We start from the raw sequence: 24637 nt of genomic DNA, 5'->3' as shown, positions 1-24637 counted from the left end.
TGATATATATACATATATATGTATATATATCATCATCATCGTTTAACGTCCGCTTTCCATGCTAGCATGGGTTGGACGTATGACTGAGGGCTGGTGAACCAGATGGCTGCACCAGGCTTCAATCTCGATCTGGCAGAGTTTCTGGATGCCCTTCCTAATGCCAACCACTCCGAGAGTGTAGTGGGTGCTTTTATATGCCACCGGCATGGGGCCAGTCATGCAGCACTGGCAACGACCTTGCTTGAATCATTTACACATGCCACCAGCACGGGTGCCAGTAAGGTGATGCTGGTAACGATCACGCTCGAATGGTGTCTTTTATGTGCCACCGGCACGAAGGCCAAACAGCCGCTCTGGCAACGATCATGCTCGGATGGTGCTCTTAATACCCTACTAGCACGGGGCTCTAGTGCCAGTAATGCGACGCTGGTAACGATCACGCTCGAATGGTGCCTTTTAAGTGTCACTGGCATGGAAGCCGGTTAGCCAATCTGTCAATGATCACACTTGTATGGTGCTCTTTGCACCCTGCTAGCATGGACGCCAGTCATCGAATTTGATTTTGATTTTTGATTTCACTTGCCTCAACAGGTCTTCACAAGCAGAGTTTTAGTGTCCAAAGAAGGAAAAGGCATGCATAAGTGGGCTGGTAACGCCCCTGGCATAGGCCACGAGATTATGGTCTCATTTGGCTTGCCGGGTCTTCTCACACACGGCATATTTCCAAAAGTCTTGGTCACTAGTCATTTCCTCGGTGAGGCCCAAAGTTCGAAGGTCATGCCTATATATATATATATATCATCATCATCGTTTAATGTCCATTTTCCATGCTGGCATGGATTGGATGGTTCAACTGGGGTCTGGGAAGCCAGGAGGCTGTACCAGACTCCAGTCTGATCTGGCAGTGTTTCTACAGCTGGATGCCCTTCCTAATGCCAACCACTCCAAGAGTGTAGTGGGTGCTTTTAACAGGGGCCAGAGGGGGCTGGCAATGACCATGATCAGTTGGTGCTTTTTATATGCCACCGGCACAGAAGCCAGTCAAGATGGCGCTGGCATCAGCCACATTTGGATAGTGCTTTTTACGTGCCACCAGCACAGGGATCACAACTACAATATCCATTTTATTTTGGTTTTGATGTACTTGACTCCTCAAGCATGGCATGTCACCCTACGATCCAAGGTACTTTTGAGTGGCTTGATTGTGCAACACTGGTGTAGGTTACAGCTGTGAACTCACTCTATTTGCTGGGTCTTCTCAGTCACAGCATATCTCCAGAGGTCTCGGTCTTTTGTCATTGCCTCTGTGAGGCCCAATGTTCGAAGGTCATGCTTCACCACCACATCCCATGTCTTCCTGGGTCTCCCTCTACCCTGGATTCCTTCCACTGTTTGGGAGTGGCACTTGTTTGCACAGCTCTCCTCATCCCACCGTAGTACATGACCATACCAATGCAAACATCTCTCTTGCATGCCACTTCTGATGCTTCTTATGTCTAACTTTTCTCTCAGGGTGCTTACACTCTGTCATGTGTGCACACTGACATTACATATCCAGCAGGTCATGCTAGCTTCATTTCTTTCGAGCCTATGCATGTCTTCAGCAGTCACGGTCCATTTTTCACTGCCGGAAAGCATGGCAGTTCACACACATGCATCATACAATCTACCTTTCACTCTGAGTGAGAGGCCTTTTGTCACCAGTAGGCGTATGAGCTTTCTGAACTTTACCCAGGCTATTCTTATTCTAGTGGTAACACTCTCTGAGCATCCACCCCCACTACAGACTTGGTCACCTAGGTAGCAGAAGCTATCAACTACTTCTAGTTTCTCCCCCTGGCATGTGATGGAATCTGTTTTCTGAGCATCTGTGGTGTTTATTGCCCCTGTGCATCTGCCGCACACAAACGTTATCTTCCTGGTTAATCTTCCTTTGATGTTGCTGCACCTCATATGTGTCCATAGCTTACACTGGGTACATATTATGGAGTTTCTACCTACCCATTTTCAATAGATCAAGCAAGACCACCTACCTGAAGGGGTGTGTGATGTGTTCACCTTCCTACTTACTAGAACTTTGGTCTTCGCAATATTGACTCTAAGGCCCTTTGATTCTAAACCTTGCTTCCACACCCGAAATTTCTTCTCTAGTTCTGGTAGTGATTCTGCTATGAGGGCCAGGTCATCAGCTTAGAGGAGCTCCCAGGGGCAACCTTTCTTGAATTCCTCTGTTATTGCCTGGAGGACTATGATAAATAAGAGGGGGCTGAGGGCTGAACTTTGGTGGACCCCTACTTCTACCCAGATATATATATATATACACGTAGTGGATCTTGCATGCATGAAGTGGATTCGATCCACCATAGCCAAATTTAAATTAACACTGCATCAGAACTTTTCCCACAATGGAACAATGGTCTTTCTCTGACAACAGTTTTACATTTTCCAGATGCCTTTAGCTAGGCCGAAATATCTTCACCACTTGACCCTTTCTAACCTCTTCTGCTTCACCAAAAGCCAGGATAGAAATAACAAGATCACCAACTAAATCTATTGTTCTCAATGATATATCTATCCTTCTGGATAGTTATGTAAGCAAGCATACCCAAAGCAAAAATTAGTTAGTCACATTGTGACAACTCAATTAGTTAGGGAACAGACTGCTAGAATCATGATCACAAGGAATCCAGCTACTAAAGATACTGGTCAGCAAGAGAAATGAAGTTTACTGTTAGCAACTGTGAGACAACGTCCCACAACCTACTACTCTCACTAGCTCTAATTCTGTTCTCTTACAACATCATTCTATCTCTTTCTGTATTTACTACTAAACAATGAAGAGGACACAAACACAAACTTTACTTCACATGCTTTTGGATTTATCATAACCTGCCCATTGGGGCAAGGTAGCTGTAATGTAATGGTAAATAAATACTTTCTTAAAACTTCATGCATTGTTCACCTTTCACATCCTACAGTAAGCAATTATAGCAACAAATTGTTATCGTCACAACTGCTAACACCATTATACCATTATATTGTTTACCAATCAATCTTACCCATTACAATTGGTAACTACACTAATATCAATCTCAACTGTTACATTTGGTGACCCCGAACAAAAGAATCACTGCCTTCTGAAACTGCATTACCAACAGTCACAACTGGCGACCCCAACGTTGCACCATAAATAAAACTACAAAAATAAAACTTCATCGCTTACAGTTGGGGAACCTGTGAGAGACATATAGCCTGTAGATCAGTGGGGAAGGGAAAGGATGGGAAATTTCATAGGAAAGTGGGAGAGGAGTGACAGATGGTTAGAGATGGGACCAGAGTTGGATGTAAAAAAAAATAAATGTTCCTTCTCAAGCCATGCCAGGCTCATAAGGGCTGGTTTCCCAGTTTCAGTGGTGTAGAAATTCCCTACCTGAACGGAATGCCAGTCCGCCACAGGATTACTCGTTTTTGCCAGCTGAGTGGACTGGAGCAATGTGAAATGAAGAGTTTTGCTCAAGAACATAATGCGTCGCCCGATCCAGGAATTGAAACCACATCCTTACGACCATGAGTTCAACACCTTAACCACTAAGCCATGCGCCTCCACAGAGTTGGATGTAGTGAATGATAAAAAGAGTAGAGATGTGGTTGATGGGGAGGTGAGAAAGATAGACTTGACTCAGGAAGAAGGAGATGACAAGAAACTGTACAAGAGATGTGGAGATCAGCAACATCATGAATCTGTGGATAGATCAGAAAGTAGGGGGCTGATGTGCAGTGTGTAAGAACAGAGAGGGAGGGGAAGGCGAGGAATAGTAGCAGAGGTAGGTGAGAATGGCTGTAATGAGTGGGACAACAAAGATGGGAGGGTAGGAGAAAAACTTTGAAGTCACTGTCACCCCTCTTCTTGTAAAAGTACTACATCTATACAAGCAGGAAAAATGCAGATGCAGGAGTGATAATATTTTTAATTAAACCTGGAAGAATACATAACAAGAAAAAGTGGAAGCTTAAAAATATTACAACTGAAAATGGATTTTGAATTTAAATAATTTGCCTTTAAGTGGGTTTTGGATGAAGAAAGTAAGGAAGAGATTTAAGAGAAGACTAATGTGTACTTAAGCTGCATGTTGGTAAAGTGACTAGATTTCAAGGGTCACTTTTTTCACCTCCTAGAGCCCTTCCATGAACATATCTAACTGAGATCATACTCAATGGTTTTATGCTGAGTCTGAGGAAGATAACTGTTAAGCACACTGGAAAAAAGAGGTTTGTTGATGAAGCTTTATAGAAGTCATGAGTGTTGGTGGGTATCAAGAGTCCAATAGTGTTGATTTATAGAATTTCATGAACAGAGATTCCAAATCTTTTGTCCCTAGTGGGAATGAATTTCCATTTTTCAGTTGGGAAAGTTAAATCTCACTAAAACCACCACACCATTATTTCTCAGCCAACAGGATACAATAGCCTACCTCACTGTTAATAAACAAGTTAGAGTACATCCTTTTCCTTCTTCTTTACTCTGTTACTTGTTTCAGTCATTTGACTGTGGCCATGCTGGAGCACCGCCTTTAGTCGAGCAAATTGACCCCAGGACTTATTCTTTGTAAGCCTAGAACTTATTCTATTGGTCTCTTTTGCTGAACCGCTAAGTTACTGGGACGTGAACACACCAGCATCAGAGAAACTAAATGAGCTCATATTTCTGTATTCTTAAATGTGAGCTCAGCTATAGTTAGAAATTTTAAATTTTGGAAGGCAGATTGCATTTTCATCAATATAAGGACTTCAAACCCAGCCCCTCCTATCAGCCACCAAAGAACTTTTTTCATGGGGTTAGTTACAATAAGAGTAATATTTTTTATTTCAAATCTTATTTCAGCAACAATTTCTTCTTGCTCTGCACTTTTCCAGCTTAAATTTATAAAGAATATTATTACATTTTCCCTGCTAGCACATTTTTTTAACAGGCAACACATTTTACAGCCAAAACAAATGTTAATATGAAAAAAACTCAGAAAGAATAAAAATTAAATTAATTTTATTTCAATAATTTTAAACTATACTCTTTACTCTTTTACTCTTTTACTTGTTTCAGTCATTTGACTGTGGCCATGCTGGAGCACAGCCTTTAGTCGAGCAAATCGACCCCAGGACTTATTCTTTGTAAGCCTAGGACTTATTCTATTGGTCTCTTTTGCTGAACTGCTAAGTTACAGGGACGTAAACACACCAGCATTGGTTGTCAAGCGATGTTGGGGGGACAAACACAGACACAAACATATACATGCAAATACATGTATATATATATATACATATATACGATGGGCTACTTTCAGTTTCTGTCTACCAAATCCACTCACAAGGCTTTGGTCGGCCCGAGGCTATAGCAGAAGACACTTGCCCAAGATGCCACACAGTGGGACTGAACCCAGAACCATGTGGTTCGTAAGCAAGCTACTTACCACACAGCCACTCCTACACCTATATCCTTAAATCCTTAAAAATGTTTTAGCCCGAAGGCCGCAGCCATGCTGGGACACCATAATAAAAAAAAAAGTAAATTTTATAAATTGACAAAGAGAAAATTATATAAAAATGCCTATGAGAAATCTGAGATGAAAGGGAGTAATTCTAATAAAACAACAGTATATGAATTAAATGATGCCAGTCAGAAAGCAGTATAGCATATATGAGTTCCCGAAATAAAAGGGGTCTGATCACATTTGTATTCTCTAGGAACACCTCAATCCTACCACAAGTCACCTCATCACCATACTGTTGAACAAGAAACAAGAAACGAGAAACTCAAGAAGCTTTAAATGCTTCAAATGACCTTGAACTTTTTTTTTTGTCTTTGAAACACAATGATTTGTCTGTCTCCTTTTCAATCCTCTCTTATAGAGGGAGCTCTTTCCCTCTATAAAAATCATGGTTATAACATATTCTGGATGTAAATGGAAATATAATTGAAGACCAAGAACTGAGCCTTGTAGTAGCAAACATTTTTCATCTACAATGGCAGTACCCATATTAATAGTAAATACTTATTTGTAAGAAGATAAGACCTTTCTTTTTTTTAATTAAAATGACAGCTACATTAATGAAAAAAAAAAAAGTAGCTTAATGATTAACTTTAATTAAGGGAAGTGGGAAAACAACCCCAGAATATAAACTGATTAAATATAGAATACAGTAGATGTTGAGGTGAGATGGATTTAATAAGATAGAAACATGTCCAGAGTTGTCACCCTTACTATTAAGGGTTCAGACTCCTCTATAGTCTATGTTCATTAGAAATTCTAGGGTTATCTCCCCTGTCTTTCATGACTAAGTCATTTAGGTAATAATTTTTACTCGTCACTACAGAGGAGGAAGGTAATTTTAATCAATTATAGTTATCTGAGTCTTTCAAATATAATATATTTGAAAGCCTCATATCTTTGTTTTTTCTATTGCATGCATTCTTGGTATTAGGAATATAAGTGCTCTAACCACACACAGAATCCATTACTTTAGCGGGAAGTTCTCTATAACTCTTTGCTATCATTTGAATGAATCACAATAGATTTGTTTCAGTGAGAACGTTTCAATGACTCACAAGGACAGACAGTCAATCAGGTCATAGCAAGAGATAACAATCACTCTTCAAAATTTTAGAATATATAAACAACTGATTCACACACACACACACACATATACTTTGTGTACCTTGGTGTTTGTATAGAGGGGTATCTCATTAAACAATCAACGTACACTTGTGTGATGATAAGATTGGGCAAACATTTTATTTAATCATTCTCTTTGAAATGCAACTGTTCTGCGATAACATGGAATACATAATATATGTTAGACAGGTCTAACCTGCAATACATAGTATATGGATCTAACATAAAATATACTGTATATTATGACAGATCTAACCTGAAATATGTGATGTTTATGCAACACGGGTCTAACCAGAAGTACAGTGTGTGTGTGTGTGTGTATGAGGGGCTGCTGAAAAGTTCCTAACTTTGAATAAAAGTAAATACAAGCAGAACAGTTAATTATGATTTTATTCAACATATTCTCCTCTCAGATTCATACACTTATTGCAGCAGTCCTTCAGTTTTTCTAAGCCCTGTAAAAGAACTCAGAAGGTTGAGCCTCCAACAAGGCCTTTTGCAATACCCTTAAAGCCAAGTACTTTCCAGCACTCCCTTGTATATATGTGTCTATATATATGTATGTATATATATATATATATATATATACACACACACACACACACATATATATATATATAGAACACATTTCTAATCTTATATTTACAATGCGATGTGATAAGATTGTAAGACTGGTCTAATCTGGAGTACTTTATATTCCTGGTCTAACAAGCTTTGAAAGTTGTACACTGATGAACATTTTATAAAAAATAAAAAATAAAAACAACTACATTAACCTTCAAATATTAGGACAGTCTACCTGCACATCATGAAACTACTAAATTCCAATGTAAGGGTTCCTGTGTGCTCACTTCAGTTTTTTAGAAATAACAGCCAAATTTGCTTAAAATCACTCCAACCATCTTAGAAGTTGTAGATGCATTTTCTGAAGAAAATATAGCTTAGGTCTGCTGGATCAAAGCTGGTCCAGGGCTAAACAGCAACAATAAAAACCGGGACGCCTCTAAATAGTTATTTGACCTGATAAAAATGCCAGCCAAATTTCCCCCAAATCACAATCTACTGTCTGAAAAAAAAGGTGTAGGACATAGGATAATGTATTCTTAAATACATTATGCTGGAAAAAAAAATAACATGAGATAGTCACAGTTAGAAAGCATTTAAATTATACATCTGCTGGTTCAGGACTGACCTGGATCTATACAACATCTTCAACTGTTAAAACTGAACTGACTTCATTGGGCACTGGATTAGATTCTATTTAAGTTGGCAGCATACCGTTTCCACAGGAAGCAGCCAGAATATTTTCATGATTTTTAATATCAACACAAGTCAAACATTTTGTGAGATGGGTGGGTGCAGTTAAATTAAGTCCAGCACTTAAATCTTTGGGTAAAAGAAATCTTTTATTAATCTTAAATCTTTTGTTGATGGAGGCAAGATGAAAGATCAAGTTGACACGTCTGGGTTATAAATACTGGCATTCCATCAGTTATGATGATGAGAGTTTCAGTTAATTCAATCAACAGAACAGCTTGCTCATGAAATTAATGTGAAAGTGGCCGAGCAATCTCTACAGACGTGTGTACCCTTAACATAGACCTCAGGGAGATTCAGTATGATACAGAATGTAACTAGGGTAGCCCTTTGAAATACAGGTACTACTCGTTTTTGCCAGCTGAATTAATTGAAGCAACAAGAAATAAAGGGTCTTGATCAAGGATACAATGCGTTGGCAGGAATCAAACTCAAGACCTTAGGATTGTGAGCTAACACCCAAGTCACTAAGCCACATACCTTCATTGGGTTTTAAATATGAAGGGATGTAACCAAATAGCACCAAACATTTTGTGATTCTACTTGTTATGTCATTCACTGACCCATATCTAGACTATCATAATGTCAAAGTTTAAAGTTTGAGAATTTTATTTGGAACTGTTACTTGATATATATTTTACATAGCAATTAATAGGTTTTATATCTAGTACATAAAACTTACATTATAAAGATATATACCGAAACTGCGCTGGGGCACAACCTTGAAGGGTCAAGTCAAGCAAATTGACCCCAGTACATTTTTTTTATCATTCTCCTTCTGGACCAATAAATTACAGGTGCATAAATATAAACAAACCAACACTGGTTATCCAATTGCCATGGGAGACAAACACACACACACACATAGATACATACAATATATATATAGAGAGAGAGAGAGTGAGCTGGCAGAAATGTTAGCATGCCAGGCAAAATGCTTAGCAGTATTTCGTCTGTCATTACATTCTGAGTTCAAATTTCACCGAAGTTGACTTTGCCTTTCATCCTTTCGGGGTCGATAAATTAAGTACCAGTTGTGTACTGGGGTCGATATATATATATATATATATATATATATATATATATACAGGGGCAAACAATTCACAAGAAAAATAATTCACGAAAACTTAATTTGCAAAGATATTAATTTTGTTATTATCCAATGTAAGTATTTTTTTAAATGATAACAGAATAAATAATATGCAATTGCAGGCCCTAAAAAAGCATCAGATAGCTGAAGAATTAAAAGTAATCAAAGGACATACTAAGTATACCTGCCTGCTGGAAATAACAGTTAAAACTTTTATTTAAATCTCCAAAATACACTCAGGGCAAATCAGATTAAGACAATCTCCCAATGTACATTTAAGTATTTGAACTCACATGGACCGGTTTCTTCACTGGCAAAAATACCCTTAGCTAAAAATAGTTCTTCAGCTCACGTTTTTGCAAATTGTTTGCCCCTGTATCGAGATTATTTTCACACTGGTGGCTGCCATGATTTTGGTGCAAAACAAATCAGTTGTAGTGCAGACTTCAAGATGATAGGTTGTGAGTCTCTATCATTTAAATAAGATTTAAATAAAAGTTTTGACTGTTATTTCCAGCAGGTAGACATACTTAATAGGTCCTTTGATTAATTTTACACACACACACACACGACTGACTTTCATCAAGTTTCTGTGTACCAGATCCACTCACAAGGTTTTAGTCAGCCAGGAGCTATAGTAGCTGACACGTGCCAAGGTACCATACAGTTGGACTGAACCTGGAACTTCTTACCACACAGCCATGCCTGTTGATAAAGTGTGTAGGTAGTATAACATTCTTGATAATGTTGCACTGCAAAAGAAGATTATAGTTAGATGTAGAGGGGACATAGTAAGGACAACTAGGGTGTGACATAGAGTACAAAATGTATGACATATTTGTATTTTAGAATAAATGTAATATATAAATGTGTCAACAGGTTATATTATACTGTATGTATGTGTGTATATATATATATATAATATATATATATATATATATATATATATATATATATTATATATATATATATTATATATATATATATAATTTATAAGTAAGGGCAAAAGAAAAAATTTCTAATGCCAAAATATGCCGAAAATAGACACAACGTCAATAACCATGTAATTTATCACTACAAGCACGCGTCTCGAAGAAAGCCGACAGAAATTTCTGAAAAATCCCGTTATTACCATATCGGACCCGATTTCAGGGTTAGTTCATAGGAACCTTCCCTTCATCAGTGATAAATGTGGCAAAGAAATAAGTGAAATACTTACCTATACCCTTTGCCGCATTTATCACTGATGAAGGGAAGGTTCCTATGAACTAACTCTGAAATCGGGTCCGATATGGTAATAATGGGTCTGTTTTGCCTTAAACCAGTGGTTCTCAACTGGACTTCATATGATCCTTGGGGGACCATATAAGATTTTATTGTTAAAAATATCTACAATAACATTGGGTATACTTCTACAATACACAAAATATTTTAGCAATTTTTTTTATATAGTTCCTAATAATATTTAATTATTAAAATACGATATTTTTCTTAAACATCGAATGGTTAAGAGGGTCCACCCACATAAAACAGGAATCAAAGGGGTTCACAGGTGAAATATAGTTGAGAAACAGTGCTCTAAACAGAAAACAATTCATAAACTGAATATGTTTGTGGCCTGTCTTAGCAGATGTTTATCATTCAAGACATGTTAATGGTCTGTCAACAATCTGTCAACTGCTCAGTGGCTGGAAACTGAAACATTTATTATGAAAGACATGACAAGGATGTTGACACTGGAAATCCTTTATTCTATGTCAGTTGGATTACTGCTCACAACTATGGTCTCCTAGTAGCCCAGGCTTCAGTGGTTTAGCTAGAATGTGTGTATGTCCCAAGACAGATCTTGTGTCTACAGCCCCTGTCTACCTGTCCCTTATGCAGTTTTATACCTTAGACCCAAATGTGCCACCCCAATAAAAGTGTCACCTAGCGTGGACCTTCTCCTTCATACAATCCTTCCATGTCCTCCCCCAGCTACCCTACTGCCAGGCCTTACTCACCAACTGGAGATTACAAAAATCCTTCACCAAAAAATAACAAGAGGTGGAGCCCTTAAAAACTGGGAACACACCAGCATATTACATTCCTACTCTTTGGTATGCTAACAGGAACACTGTATCATCATGTATGAAAGATTCTCAAAAATCTTATTTCAGAGATTTTTGAGAATTTAGTGTTTTAGTTTTTTACAATGGACATTACCACGCTGGTATGGACACGTGGTAAGAATGGATGAAGATAGTTGTGTGAAAAAGTGCCACACCCTAGCGGTTGAGGAAACCTGTGGAAGAGGTAGACCCAGGAAAACCTGGGACGAGGTGGTGAAGCACGACCATCGCTCTTTAGGTCTCACCGAGGAAATGACCAGAGACCGAGACCTTTGAAAGTATGCTGTGCGTGAGAAGACCCGGCAGGACAAATGAGGCCATAACCCATGGCCCCTACCTGGGATGGAGTCAGTCCACCTGTGTATACCTTCCTTCTTGGGACACATAACTCTACTTGTGAAGACCTGTTGAGGCAAGTAAAAATCAAAAAATCAAATCAAAATCGAAATCGATCAACATCAATGGAATTTGTAGTTTGTGGTACATAAGAGAACCATCTGAATGTGGCTGTAACCAGCACTGCATCGACTGGCCTCCGTGGTGGTGGCACGTAACAAATACCATCCGATCGTGGCCGTTGCCAGCCTCGCCTGGCCTCCGTGCCGGTGGCACGTAAAAAGCACCATCTGAGCGTGGCCGTTCGCCAGCCTCGTCTGGCACCTGTGTCGGTGGCACATAAAAAGCACCCACTACACTCACGGAGTGGTTGGCGTTAGGAAGGGCATCCAGCTGTAGAAACACTGCCAGATCTGACTGGCCTGGTGCAGCCTTTGGGCTTCCCAGACCCCAGTTGAACCGTCCAACCCATGCTAGCATGGAAAGCGGACATTAAACGATGATGATGATGATGATGATGATTACAAACTATAAAGAGACAGCAACATCACTTCATCTTGAAGATGGGACTGTGAAGGCCTAGAAATGTCCATGTGGTCCAGAACTTCAGTCTTTCAAACAAGCTACAAGAAACTCAAATGGAAATATGAGAAAAAAACTTGATACAAAAAATAAAAACTAGAACACAATTGTGTTTTCACTACAACACACACACACAAACTAACAGACACACACACACACACACTGTAAAGTGGTTGGTGTTAGGAATGGTATCGAGCAATAGAAACTATGCCAAAACAGACAATTGGAACCTGGTGCAGCACTTTGGCTTGCCAGCTCCTGTTAAGCCATCCAAGCCATGCCAGCATGGAAAATGGACATTAAATGATGATGACGATGATGATGGTATATGTATGTGTGTGTGTGCATGTGTGCATGTGTGTGTGTGTGTGTGTGTGTGTGTGTAAGTACAAGTACAGACAACAGAGTGGCCAAGAAAAAATAAAATGTTATCTTATTTTCTATTCAGGCGTAGGAGTGGCTGTGTGATAAATAGCTTGCTTACCAACCACATGGTTCCGGGTTCAGTCCCACAATGTGGCAACTTGGGCAAGTGTCTTCTACTATAGCCTTGGGCCGACCAAAGCCTTGTGAGTGGATTTGATAGACGGAAACTGAAAGAAGCCCGTCATATATATGTGTATATATATATATATATGTGTGTGTGTGTGTGTGTGTGTGTATGTATGTTTGTGTGTCTGTGTTTGTTTCCCCAGCATCGCTTGACAACTGATGCTGGTGTGTTTACGTCCCCATAACTTAACGGTTCGGCAAAAGAGACTGGTAGAATAAGTACTAGGCTTACAAAGAAGAAGTCCTGGGGTCGATTTGCTCAACTAAAGGCGGTGCTCCAGCATGGCCACAGTCAAATGACTGAAACAAGTGAAAGAGTAAAAGAGTGAGAGCATTCATTTTTTTTAAAGTAATGCCCTTAATGTAGTGAGATCTCCAGTTATCATGATCAGTTGCTAAATCTGTGAAGGAAGGCACTACTTCATTCACATGACTCGTCATCAGATTTCTCTTCAGAGAGTTTTTATGTCACTTTGTGGGTGTAAGCTTGTCATAAAAGACTGTTTTAGGATTGTTTGCATCCAAGGCACTAGCCTACATCATGTGTGTGTATAAAAATACAATGTACTTAATAAACATCTGTGTTAGAAGTGTGTAGAATCTGTTATAATTGTGTGTTTATAAGTAAGATTGTTCCCCATACAAAGATATTCGCATAAATCTACATAGATCTAGGGACCCCCTTCAGTCATGAATGACCATGGGATTGCACCTAGAAAGTTACCATCCAAGGCACACATCCTCGTGCAAGGTTGTTTGTAGAGGGCCAGCAGTCTCCCATGCATACCAGCCTCCCCCCTCCACACCACTGATGTTATCCAAGGGAAAGGCAAAGGTTGATACAGCTTGGCACCAGTGATGTCGCAACTCATTTCTACAGCTGAGTTAACTGGAGCAACATGAAATAAAGTATCTTGCTCAAGAACACAACACACAGCCTGGTCCAGGAATCGACCTCACAATCTCACGATGCTCTAACCACTGAGCTATTCCCCTTCACATCTATATGGATATAAACATGCATATCATCATCATCATTTAACGTTCGTTTTCCCTGCTGGTATGGGTTGAACGTTTGAGAGAAGCTGGCCAGCCAGAGAGCTGCACCAGGTTCCAATTGTTTTTGCATCATTTCTATGGTTTGATACCCTTCCTAATACCAACTACTTTACTTGTTGCTTATTATGTAACACTGACATGGATGCTTTTTTTTGTGGCATTGAAATGGGTGTTTTTATGTGACACCAGAAATATATCCATACAGATACAAAACGGGTTTGATAATGATTAACAGATTGTTTAATCATGTGGCAATGTTTGTTAGGCAGTGGAGGTGTATAGTGATGTGGAAGCCCCAGGAAATTATCAACCCTGGGAAAACAGAAACACTGTTGATGTCAGTGGGGTATGAACTCAGAACTGAGACAATGCTAAAGACTGTGTTGTCATCTGACTAACAATCTACCTTTTGTAGGAACTGATAACTAATTGTTCAAATATTTAATTAGAAGACGATTATCTCGGGTATGATAGATAGACTTTGAGCTTCATTAACAGATAAGACAGAAAGGCAGGAAATTGCTAATGGCGGTGGTGGTGGTGAGTCAGAAATGAGATAGACAAAATGACTAACTTCATTTGAATATCTAATGATGGTGGGAGGTGAAGGGGTTATAAATTTGTTAAAACACACACACACACATACGCGCGTGCATGTATATATTGTGGGAGACAAGCAGGAGGCATTGCAGATACAGATTGACCTCACATAAGGTACTTCAAATCTGAGTGAGCACCAACTTCCCTCATCAGCAACTATACTGACAGGAATATTTCCCATATTTTCATCTTAAATCGTCTTCGTAAACTTCATATTATCCAACATTATGGTAAGTTTTAACATGAAATTCTTCTACATTATATTGATAAATTCTTTATAGTACAGCTGTCACTCACACTCACACAGACATACACACATGTAGTAATATACATATTTAGTTATAATTTTATCTATTAAGGTAGTGAGTTGGCAGAATCGTTACTGCACCGGTAAAAATTGCTTAGCCGCATTTCTTCTGACTTTACATTCTGAGTTCAAATATTACTTTTCATCTCTTTGGAGTCACTAAAATAGGTATCTATTGAATAAGGTATCTATAAAATAGGTATCTATTGAATAAGGCGGCGAGCTGGCAGAAACGTTAGCACGCCGGGCGAAATGCTTAGTGGTATTTCGTCTGCGTTACGTTGTGAGTTCAAATTCCGCCAAGATCGACTTTGCCTTTCATCCTTTCGGGGTCGATAAATTAAGTACCAGTTACGCACTGGGGTCGATGTAATCGACTTAATACCTATGTCTGTCCTTGTTTGTCCCCTCTGTGTTTAGCCCCTTGTGGGTAATAAAGAAATAAGTATCTATTGAATACTGGGGTCAATGCAATCAACTTGTCCCTCCCCCCAAAATTGTTGGCCTTGTGCCAAAATTTGAACCCAATATTTGCTGGTTCGTGTATAGTTCACAGGGAAATTATTGGATTGTTACATTGTTGTTATCCTGCTTCATTATATATTTATTGTTACTACACAGTTATAATGTAAAAAAGTATCATTATAACAATTCGTGATACAACAGTCTCTGCTACCAACACCCTTCCTATAATCAGGCAATCCACACACTGCCAGCACCCTCAGTATAGAAGACTCAGTATGCCATGGCTATAGGTTTGTAGATGTGCACTGAGGCTGCAGCATCTACATAAATTGCTAGACAGTGAGCAGGTACATTTTCCTTGAGTTTGTCTTTTTAACAGACTTATAGTTCTGAGATGAGTGAAAACAAGACTAGGTATCTAGCATGTTTCCAGCTGCTTTATAGCCCTCTTTGTGAAGGCATATGACTTAGTGGTTAGGGTATTCAGCTCATGATTATATGATCATGAGTTCAATTCTTGGTGATGCATTGTGTCCTTGAGCAAAACACTTTATTTCACATTGCTCCAGTCCATACAGCCAGCAAAAATGAGCAGTACCTGTTTTTTGAAGGGCCAGCCTTATCACACGCTGTGTCACACTGATTCTCCTTGAGAACTATGTTGAGGGTACACGTGTTTGTACAGTGCTTGGCCATTTGCATGTTAATTTCACAAGCAGGCTGTTCCATTGATCAGATCAATTGGAACCCTCATCATCATAACCAATGGAATGCCAGTTTCTCTATGAGCACTCTGTAAATAGCCCATACATTTTAAAACATACTTAATATTATATATATATATATATTTTCAAAATGTGTACCGTTGGCGATTTTTTTTCCTCTGTCTTCCCTTCTCTGGATCTTTCCTTCTCCTATGTTTCCGACGAAGAGCTCCACTCGAAACGTTACACCCTCTTTCTTTCCTGAGCGTCCAATAATACTATATTTGTTCCACGTCCTCGCGTTGTGTTTTTTGTGCTTTCTTGTTTGGATTAACTTTATATGTATGTATGTATGTATGTATGTATGTATGTATGTATGTATGTATGTATGTATGTGTATACAACGGTCTTCTTTAAGTTTCTATCTTACAAATCCACTCACAAGGCTTTGGTCAGCTTGAGGCTGTAGTAGAAGACATTAGCCCAAGGTGTCATGCAGTGGGAGTGAACCTGGAAACATGTGGTTGGCAAGCAAACTTCTTACCACACAGCAACACGTATGGAATTCTCATCAGCTTGACATGTTTCAGATATTTACAGAGTTCATACTGTATCCATATAATTTACAAATTAACTAATGTAAATTAATTCAAATCTTATTACATTGTTTGTATTTTTCCTGAGAAAACATTTTTTAACTAGATTTGCACAAGCAGGTTCCTCTGGATTAGAAATAACAAACCTAAGAAAGACCTCAAAACAAGAGGGCCCTGGTAGCCATATTTCTCATTTGCTGGTTATATAGGGGTAACTATTATTACTCAGTGAAGGCGGCAAGCTGGCAGAATCACTAGCATGCCAGGTGAAATTCTTAGCAGTATTTTGTTTGTCTTCCCATTCTAAGTTTAAATTCTGCTGAGGTCGACTTTGCCCTTAATCCTTTCATGGTCAATAAAATATGTACCGGTTGAGCACTGGGGTCAGTGTAAATGGCTAGCCACCTCTCCCAAAATTTCAGGCCTTGTGCCTATAGTAGAAAGAATTATTACTCAGTGAATTAGTGTTTAAAGCTGATAATGACACCAGTATGATAACGACAGGCAATGGCATTTACCCACACCTTCTTGATTCTGTTGAACAGCAATACCCCCCCATCATTACATATTCATTGTGATAGCCAGAGACAACTGCAGCAATGGCTACAGCAAGAGTACCACACAGGCCAACATTTTTTAACTAGATTTGCACAAGCAGGTCCCTCTGGATTAGAAATAACAAACCCTAAGAAAGGCCTCAAAACAAGAGGGCCCTGGTAGCCATATCTTCAGGGCACTTGGAGAATGGTGATTTATCAGTGTATAATGGTTAAGAGCTGTTGTTGAAAGAGGACACATGTCCAAATAGAGAGGTGCCTGTGAGGGATATGAAGTGATGTCAACTTCATTGTATGTATGTATGTGTGTGTGTGTGTGTGTGTGTATGTGTGTACAAGTGGATTTGTGCATGCAGTGGACTTCATGGGATGGTTCTAAACAAGCAATTTTGTATCTATTTCAGTATAATGGCAAAGAAAATTTTTTCTTTTTCTATTATTTATAATTGTATGTGTGTATATATATATATATACATGGCTCACTACCACAATAACCATAATAATCCTTTCTGTTATAGTCACAAGGCCTGAAATTTTGGGAGAGGGGTGCAGTCAATTACAAGTGTTTCAATGGTACTTAATTTATTGACCCTGAATGGATGAAAGGCAAAGCTTACCTCAGTGGAATTTGAACTCAGAACATAGGGGCAGACAAAATACCACTAAACATTTCGCCTGGAATGCTAATGATTCTGCCAGCTTGCCTCCTTAAATAATAATAATAATAATCCTTTCTACTATAGGCCTGAAATTTGGGGGGAGGGGACTAGTTGATTACATTGACCCCAGTGTTTCACCAGTACTTATTTTATCGATCCTGAAAAGATGAAAGGCAACATCGACCATGGTGGAATTTGAACTCAGAGCATATCGACAGGTGAAATGCCACTTAGCATTTTGTCAAGCATGCAACGATTCTGCTAGCCCACCACCTTTCATAATAATGATAATAATGATAATAATAACCAATTATAGATAAGGGAAAATGAAATTGCTTATTTATTGATGCATCATACCTATTTGATTCCAGGATTGTAAAAAAAGAGGAAGGAAAACAAAAAAAAAAACATACAATCCCTTAAAATTTGAAATAGGAAGAATTTGGAGTATACAAACAGTAAAGGTTATGCCTATAATAACTGTGTGTTGGGAACAATAAGCAAGGATATGGATAAATGGCTGAAGGAAATTGAAATATAATGCCCAGTGGAGCTCCTATAGAAAGTTTATCTCTTAGGAATAGCAAGGATTGTCAGGAGGGTTCTAAGCACTTGAAAGACTGCTAAAAACTTGTGGATACACAAGGTTACAGGTAGTAACCCACTATCCACATAAATCTTACCAGGAATAAAACCAAACCTGAGCTGAACCAAAAATACAATAAGAAGAGTGTAACTGTAATCAAGTGAACAATATTTCAACACTATAATAATAATAATAGAGTCAAAGTTAAAAGAAGAGTACCATTGTCATCTAGTGAACGATATTTCGACATCTTGTGTGTCTTCAACAGTTTCAAAAAATAATTTTGTCAATCTACTTCATTTTGGTTAATATATAAAGGATTGTGGTAACTTCTCCAGAAGATAGAGAGTCAAAATTAAAAGAAGGGTGCCATTGTCATCCAGTGAACGATATTTCACTAGATGACAATGGCACTCTTCTTGTGTATCTTCAACAGGTTCAAAAAATAATTTCAAAAAATACATTGTCTTCTGGAGTAGATTGACAAAATTATTTTTTGAACCTGTTGAAGACACACAAGATATCGAAATATTGTTCTCTAGATAACAATAGCACTCTTAATTTTGACTCTATATCTTCAGGAGGAGTTACATCAATCCTTTATATAATAATAATAATAATAATAATAATAATAATAATAGACTTTTTGAGCAGTATGGCTTACTCAACCAGAAGAAAATTCTAACTGGGCCCCACCTACAAGGTCATGCGCTATTTATCTTGATATGAGATCACCATGTTGTGCACATATGTTTGTGATGCATGTGCCTGGTGTACTCTTATCAGACGGGTAGTCATGATGGGTATACTGGGCTTTGTATATTTTACCTCAATGTCACTTTGATGGCATGCACTGCTCTCTCACTCAATAATAATAATAATAATAATAATAATAATAATAATAATAATAATAATAATAATAATAATAATAATAATAATCGTTTCTAATTTTGAAGCAAGGCCAGCAATTTCGATGGACAGAATTAGTTCATTACATGGAACTCGGAGCTTGACTGGTACTTTATTTGGTTAACACGTAGTTTAGGGGTTTGACTAAAAAAAAATAAAATAAAGTAAAGTAAATTGAATGGAAATGATGAAAATGAAATCTGATAATTTCCTGTGAACAATCTATGTATAATACGTGAATCGACAGGAGCAATGCCACCACTTCCATTGGTTCCTTCTCTACAACACAGTGGTCATGCAGGATTATTGCATGGTCCATATGTAACTGTGGTGGTTATCATGCGTCGACATGCAAGCGACCTAACTGCCTTCTTTCTCAATGATGGTGTTCATTGCTGGATCTTTTAACGTTGGAGCGGTGTACCTTGGCTGCTATTTCTGAAATACTTAGGATAGCACGCGAACTTGAATTTTGAAGGTTACGTGTCAAAAGAAATACCGCAAGATAATCGAATTTCATGAGCTTCTAAGCCAAGGGAGAGGACTCGCCTCGTAAAGGAGAATTCTCTCCCTGAAATATTAACGTAACGTCGCGACGTATTGATTTCATTATAACTCTTTCTACTATAAGCACAAGACCTGAAATCGGAGTGGAGGGGAATAGTCGATTACATCGACTTCAGTGTTTCACTGGTACTTAATTTATTGACACTGAAAGGATGAAAAGTAAAGTCGACCTCGGCGGAATTTGAACTTAGAACATAAAGACAGACGCAATACCTATTTCTTTACTACCCACAAGGGGCTAAACACAGAGGGGACAAACAAGGACAGACAAACGGATTAAGTCGATTATATTGACCCTAGTGCGTAACTGGTACTTAATTTATCGACCCCGAAAGGATGAAAGGCAAAGTCGACCTCGGCGGAATTTGAACTCAGAACGTAGCGGCAGACGAAATACTGCTAGGCATTTGTCCCGGCGTGCTAACGATTCTGCCAGCTCGCCACTGGTTTCAACATAATGACTTGATGTTGACTATTCCTAAACATATAATTACTTCCATTTGCATCTTCTTTTATGTTTACTGTATCAACTATGTTGAAATTAACCTAAGTACTGTATTCCATCATTTCATCCTTCCGGGATTGATAAAATAATGTACTAGTACGGCGGTACTAGTACTCTTTTACTCTTTAACTTGTTTCAGTCATTTGACTGCGGCCATGCTGAAGCACCGCCTTTAGTCGAGCAACTCGACCCCGGGACTTATTCTTTGTAAGCCCAGTACTTATTCTATCAGTCTCTTTTGCCGAACCGCTAGTGACGGGGACGTAAACACACCAGCATCGGTTGTCAAGCAATGCTAGGGTGACAAACACAGACACACAAACACACACACATATATACATATATACGACAGGCTTCTTTCAGTTTCCGTCTACCAAATCCACTCACAAGGCATTGGTCGGCCCAGGGCTATAGCAGAAGACACTTGCCCAAGATGCCACGCAGTGGGACTGAACCCGGAACCATGTGGTTGATTAGCAAGCTACTTACCACACAACCACTCCTGCGCCTATCTATAAAGTATCCTAAATATGCATGGAATTTTGACCGAGAAAGAAAAGCCTAACATTTAACAAGTCTAGACTCAATCTATATTGTTTCTGTAAATAAATATATATTTTACAGATGTGCATCTTTACCACTGGATAACGTCTTCTTAACTTGCAAACCTTGGTTAACTACTCCTTATGTAGATGCGAAGTTCACACGGTTGGAATATAACCTACGCGCACTAGAGATAGTAGAACAAGTGGAACAAAATATATGCTACATTAAAATGTAGCCTATATGCACTAGGGACTGTGAAGCAACGACAATCACAACACTACAGTCACACAATGAGGGAGCCTGACCTCCAAACGTCTCAAACGGCACAGGCTACATATATATATGTTCGCTGGAGAGATGAAATATTTCCTGACTCTTATTTGAGCTCCCGTTAACCCAAAACTAACCGTCTGAAGCATGTTTTAATGCCTGTATTTTGTGATCTTTTTATCATTTCAGAGAGAATGTATAAGTATCCATGTTGGACAAGCTGGTGTCCAGATTGGGAATTCCTGCTGGGAACTTTACTGTCTGGAACATGGAATCCAGCCTGATGGTTACTTGATGTCTGAGAAAGCAGTGGGTGCTGTGGATGACTCTTTCAGTACATTCTTTGGTGAGACAGGATCAGGAAAACATGTTCCCAGAGCTGTGTTTGTTGACCTCGAGCCTACAGTTGTCGGTGAGTTTTTAGATATTTATATTATATCACATTTCCTAGACGTGAAATAATTGATTAAATTAGCTATGAGACTGCTACACACTTACAGGATCTATGTCCATCTCTACTGCAGGATTTGGGGCTACTCACCTAATTGTGCATACTTCAGTCAACTTAGCTGTATTTCCCGAAACTTTACTATCATGACTCAATTTGGGAGATCCATAATATACATTTTCTTGTCAATATTGAGAGAGAGGGGGGAGAGAGGGAGAGAGAGACAAAAACGAGCGAGCGAGAGAGAGAGAGAAAAAAAACAGATAGACCGACAGGCAGATTGTTGAATGGATTCATTTGTTTATTGTGTTTTAATCTTTGATTTTGAACGGTGAATATTTGGGAATTAAAAAAAAAATAGAAAATTTAATAAAATTAACACTTGATAAGTCGTTGTGCTAATATTTCTTGAAATAAATAAATAAATTGACATAATATAATGTCTAAAAGTTGATGAATACCACCTATTGATCTCTTCCATTTTTTTATTGCTCTCTCTCCCTCTCTGTATAAATATATATATATATATATATATATATTACGGAGATGTACTTGCAGCACGGTTTTTGTCAGTGAACCGGTAGCGGTCTTAAAGCGACGAAAATATTTTGACAAATTAAACTTAAATGTTGAAGTGAATCGAACGGCTTTTGTGTGTTTCTTAAATGGCTTACAAACACCTTCCACGCTGCAACTGTTATATATATATATATATAGTGAATCTTGCATGCATGAAGTGGATTCCATCCACTATAGCCAAATTCAAATCAACGCTGCAACAGAACTTTTCCCACGAGGGAACAGAGGTTTTACTCTGACAGCAGTTTTTCATTTTCCAGATGCCTTTAGCTAGGCCGAAATAATGTCTTCACTACTTGACCCTTTCTAATCTCTTCTACTTCACCAAAAGCTAGAATAGAGATAACAAGACCACCAACTAAATCTATTGTTCTCAATGATATATCTACCCTTCTGGCTCTTTATATAAACAAGCATACCCCAAGCAAAAATCAGTTCGTCGCAGTCGTGACGACTCAACGGAGTTAGTCACAGTCGGTGACGACTCAATGACAACGAAGTCTGGCTGACCAGCTACAATCTTGACCAGAGGGAGAAATGAAGTTTACTGTCAGCAACTGTGAGACAACACCCTACAACTCTCTCTAGCTCGAATTCTGTTCTCTTACAACATCATTCTATCTCTCTCTGTATTTACTACTACTAAACAATGAAGAGGACACATACACAAACTTTACTTCGCATGCTTTTGGATGTATCAAAACCTGCTCGTCAAGGCAAGTTATTGTAACGTAACGGTAAATAAACATTTCCTTAAAACTTCATGACATTGTTTACTAATCAATTTCTCCCGTTACAAAACAAACAACCGTTACATATATAAACATACACAAACACACTCAACATCTGTAAACAGTCTCAAGCTCCATGCATTATCACCCGCTTCTATTTGGACTAGCGTTCTCTCCAGAAAATTGATTTTTCACATCAACCTATTGCTATGAACACAGGACTAAAAAAATGTTATCAGAGACACTGGAGTTAATTGCGACATTTCTCTAATTTTATGATATTTTTCTCCCATTCTATATGAAACAATAAATAATATTCCCTGAAACTACTAGGGTTAATTTCTTCTCCCCTTTATTTTTTTTTTTTGCAGACGAAATCCGTACCGGGACATACAGACAACTGTTCCATCCAGAACAACTTATTACTGGTAAAGAAGATGCAGCTAATAACTATGCCAGAGGTCACTATACTATTGGAAAGGAAATTGTCGATCTTGTACTTGATAGAATTCGCAAATTGTCAGAGCAATGTACTGGTCTTCAAGGTTTTCTGATTACTCACAGTTTTGGAGGTGGCACTGGTTCTGGTTTTACATCGCTTTTGATGGAACGTCTCAGTGTTGATTATGGAAAAAAACCTAAACTTGAGTTTTCAGTTTATCCTGCCCCTCGTGTAGCAACAGCCGTAGTGGAGCCCTATAATGCTATCCTAACTACTCATACCACTCTTGAACATTCTGATTGTGCTTTTATGGTTGACAATGAAGCTATCTATGATATTTGCAGAAGAAACTTGGACATTGAGCGTCCAAATTATATCAACTTGAACCGTTTGATTGCTCAGGTTGTGAGTTCTATTACTGCTTCTCTGAGGTTCGACGGCGCTCTCAATGTTGATCTGACTGAGTTTCAGACTAACTTGGTGCCTTATCCTCGGATTCACTTCCCGTTGGCTACATATTCTCCAATTATCTCTGCTGAAAAAGCTTACCATGAGCAATTAAATGTAGCCCAAATAACAAATGCTTGTTTCGAACCATCAAACCAGATGGTCAAATGTGACCCACGTCGTGGAAAATATATGGCATGCTGTATGTTATACCGTGGTGATGTTGTATCAAAAGATGTCAATGCAGCTATTGCGACAATCAAGACAAAGAGGACAATTCAGTTTGTTGACTGGTGTCCAACTGGCTTTAAGATTGGAATTAATTATCAACCCCCTACTAGTGTTCCTGGTGGTGACTTAGCTAAGGTCCAACGAGCTGTGTGTATGTTGAGCAACACCACAGCAATTGCTGAAGCTTGGGCTCGTCTTGATCATAAATTTGATTTGATGTATGCCAAGCGTGCTTTTGTTCACTGGTATGTTGGTGAAGGTATGGAGGAAGGTGAGTTCTCTGAAGCACGTGAAGATTTGGCTGCTTTAGAGAAAGATTATGAAGAAGTTGGTATTGATACATTTGAAGGGGAAGAGGAAGACGATGATGAATTTTAACATATTTTTTTATTAGGAATAAATGCTATATTTTTAATACTGATTTTTATTGTTTATCTCTCTTCTTACAAAGTTAGTATTTGTTGTTATTTCTTGTGATGTTTCGTGTCTTCCGGGAATGATTGAGTTGTGATCCTACTGAAATGCAGAATATTTTGAAAGCTGGAAATTGAGATATTGATCCGTATTGGTCTTCAGCAATTATAAATTTCAAAGAATTCTACTAGTATCAGTTTTTATATTCTCTTGTTCTTTTTATAATTGATTAACTGCTTATACATACGACCTGGTGGAGGCGCAATGGCCCGGTGGTTAGAGCAGCAGACTCGCAGTCGAAGGATCACGGTTTCTATTCCCAGACCGGGTGTTGTGTGTGTTTATTGAGTGAAAACACT

At 38.6% G+C, this 24637-nt stretch overlaps 1 protein-coding gene across 1 annotated transcript; it reads left to right on the top strand.

The window, feature by feature from the left end:
- The first annotated feature begins 14383 nt into the window (after window positions 1–14383).
- On the top strand, window positions 14384–24285 carry LOC115216829 (tubulin alpha-1A chain-like). Its single transcript, XM_029786417.2, has 3 exons — window positions 14384–14545; window positions 21176–21398; window positions 23116–24285. The coding sequence occupies exons 1-3, from the start codon at window positions 14543–14545 to the stop codon at window positions 24240–24242; spliced, it is 1353 nt and encodes a 450-aa protein (XP_029642277.1). The 5' UTR covers window positions 14384–14542; the 3' UTR covers window positions 24243–24285.
- Window positions 24286–24637: the final 352 nt, after the last annotated feature.

This window comes from Octopus sinensis, linkage group LG10 (genome assembly GCF_006345805.1).
Source record: "Octopus sinensis linkage group LG10, ASM634580v1, whole genome shotgun sequence".
Taxonomy (NCBI): Eukaryota; Metazoa; Mollusca; class Cephalopoda; order Octopoda; family Octopodidae; genus Octopus; species Octopus sinensis.
Note: the sequence above shows the minus strand (reverse complement) of the source record. Positions and strands in the feature narration are given on the sequence as shown.

Coding starts and splice junctions, on each gene's coding strand:
- LOC115216829 (XM_029786417.2), top strand. Junction 21,399..23,115: donor CCTCGAGCCTACAGTTGTCG/GTGAGTTTTTAG, acceptor TTTTTTTTGCAG/ACGAAATCCGTACCGGGACA.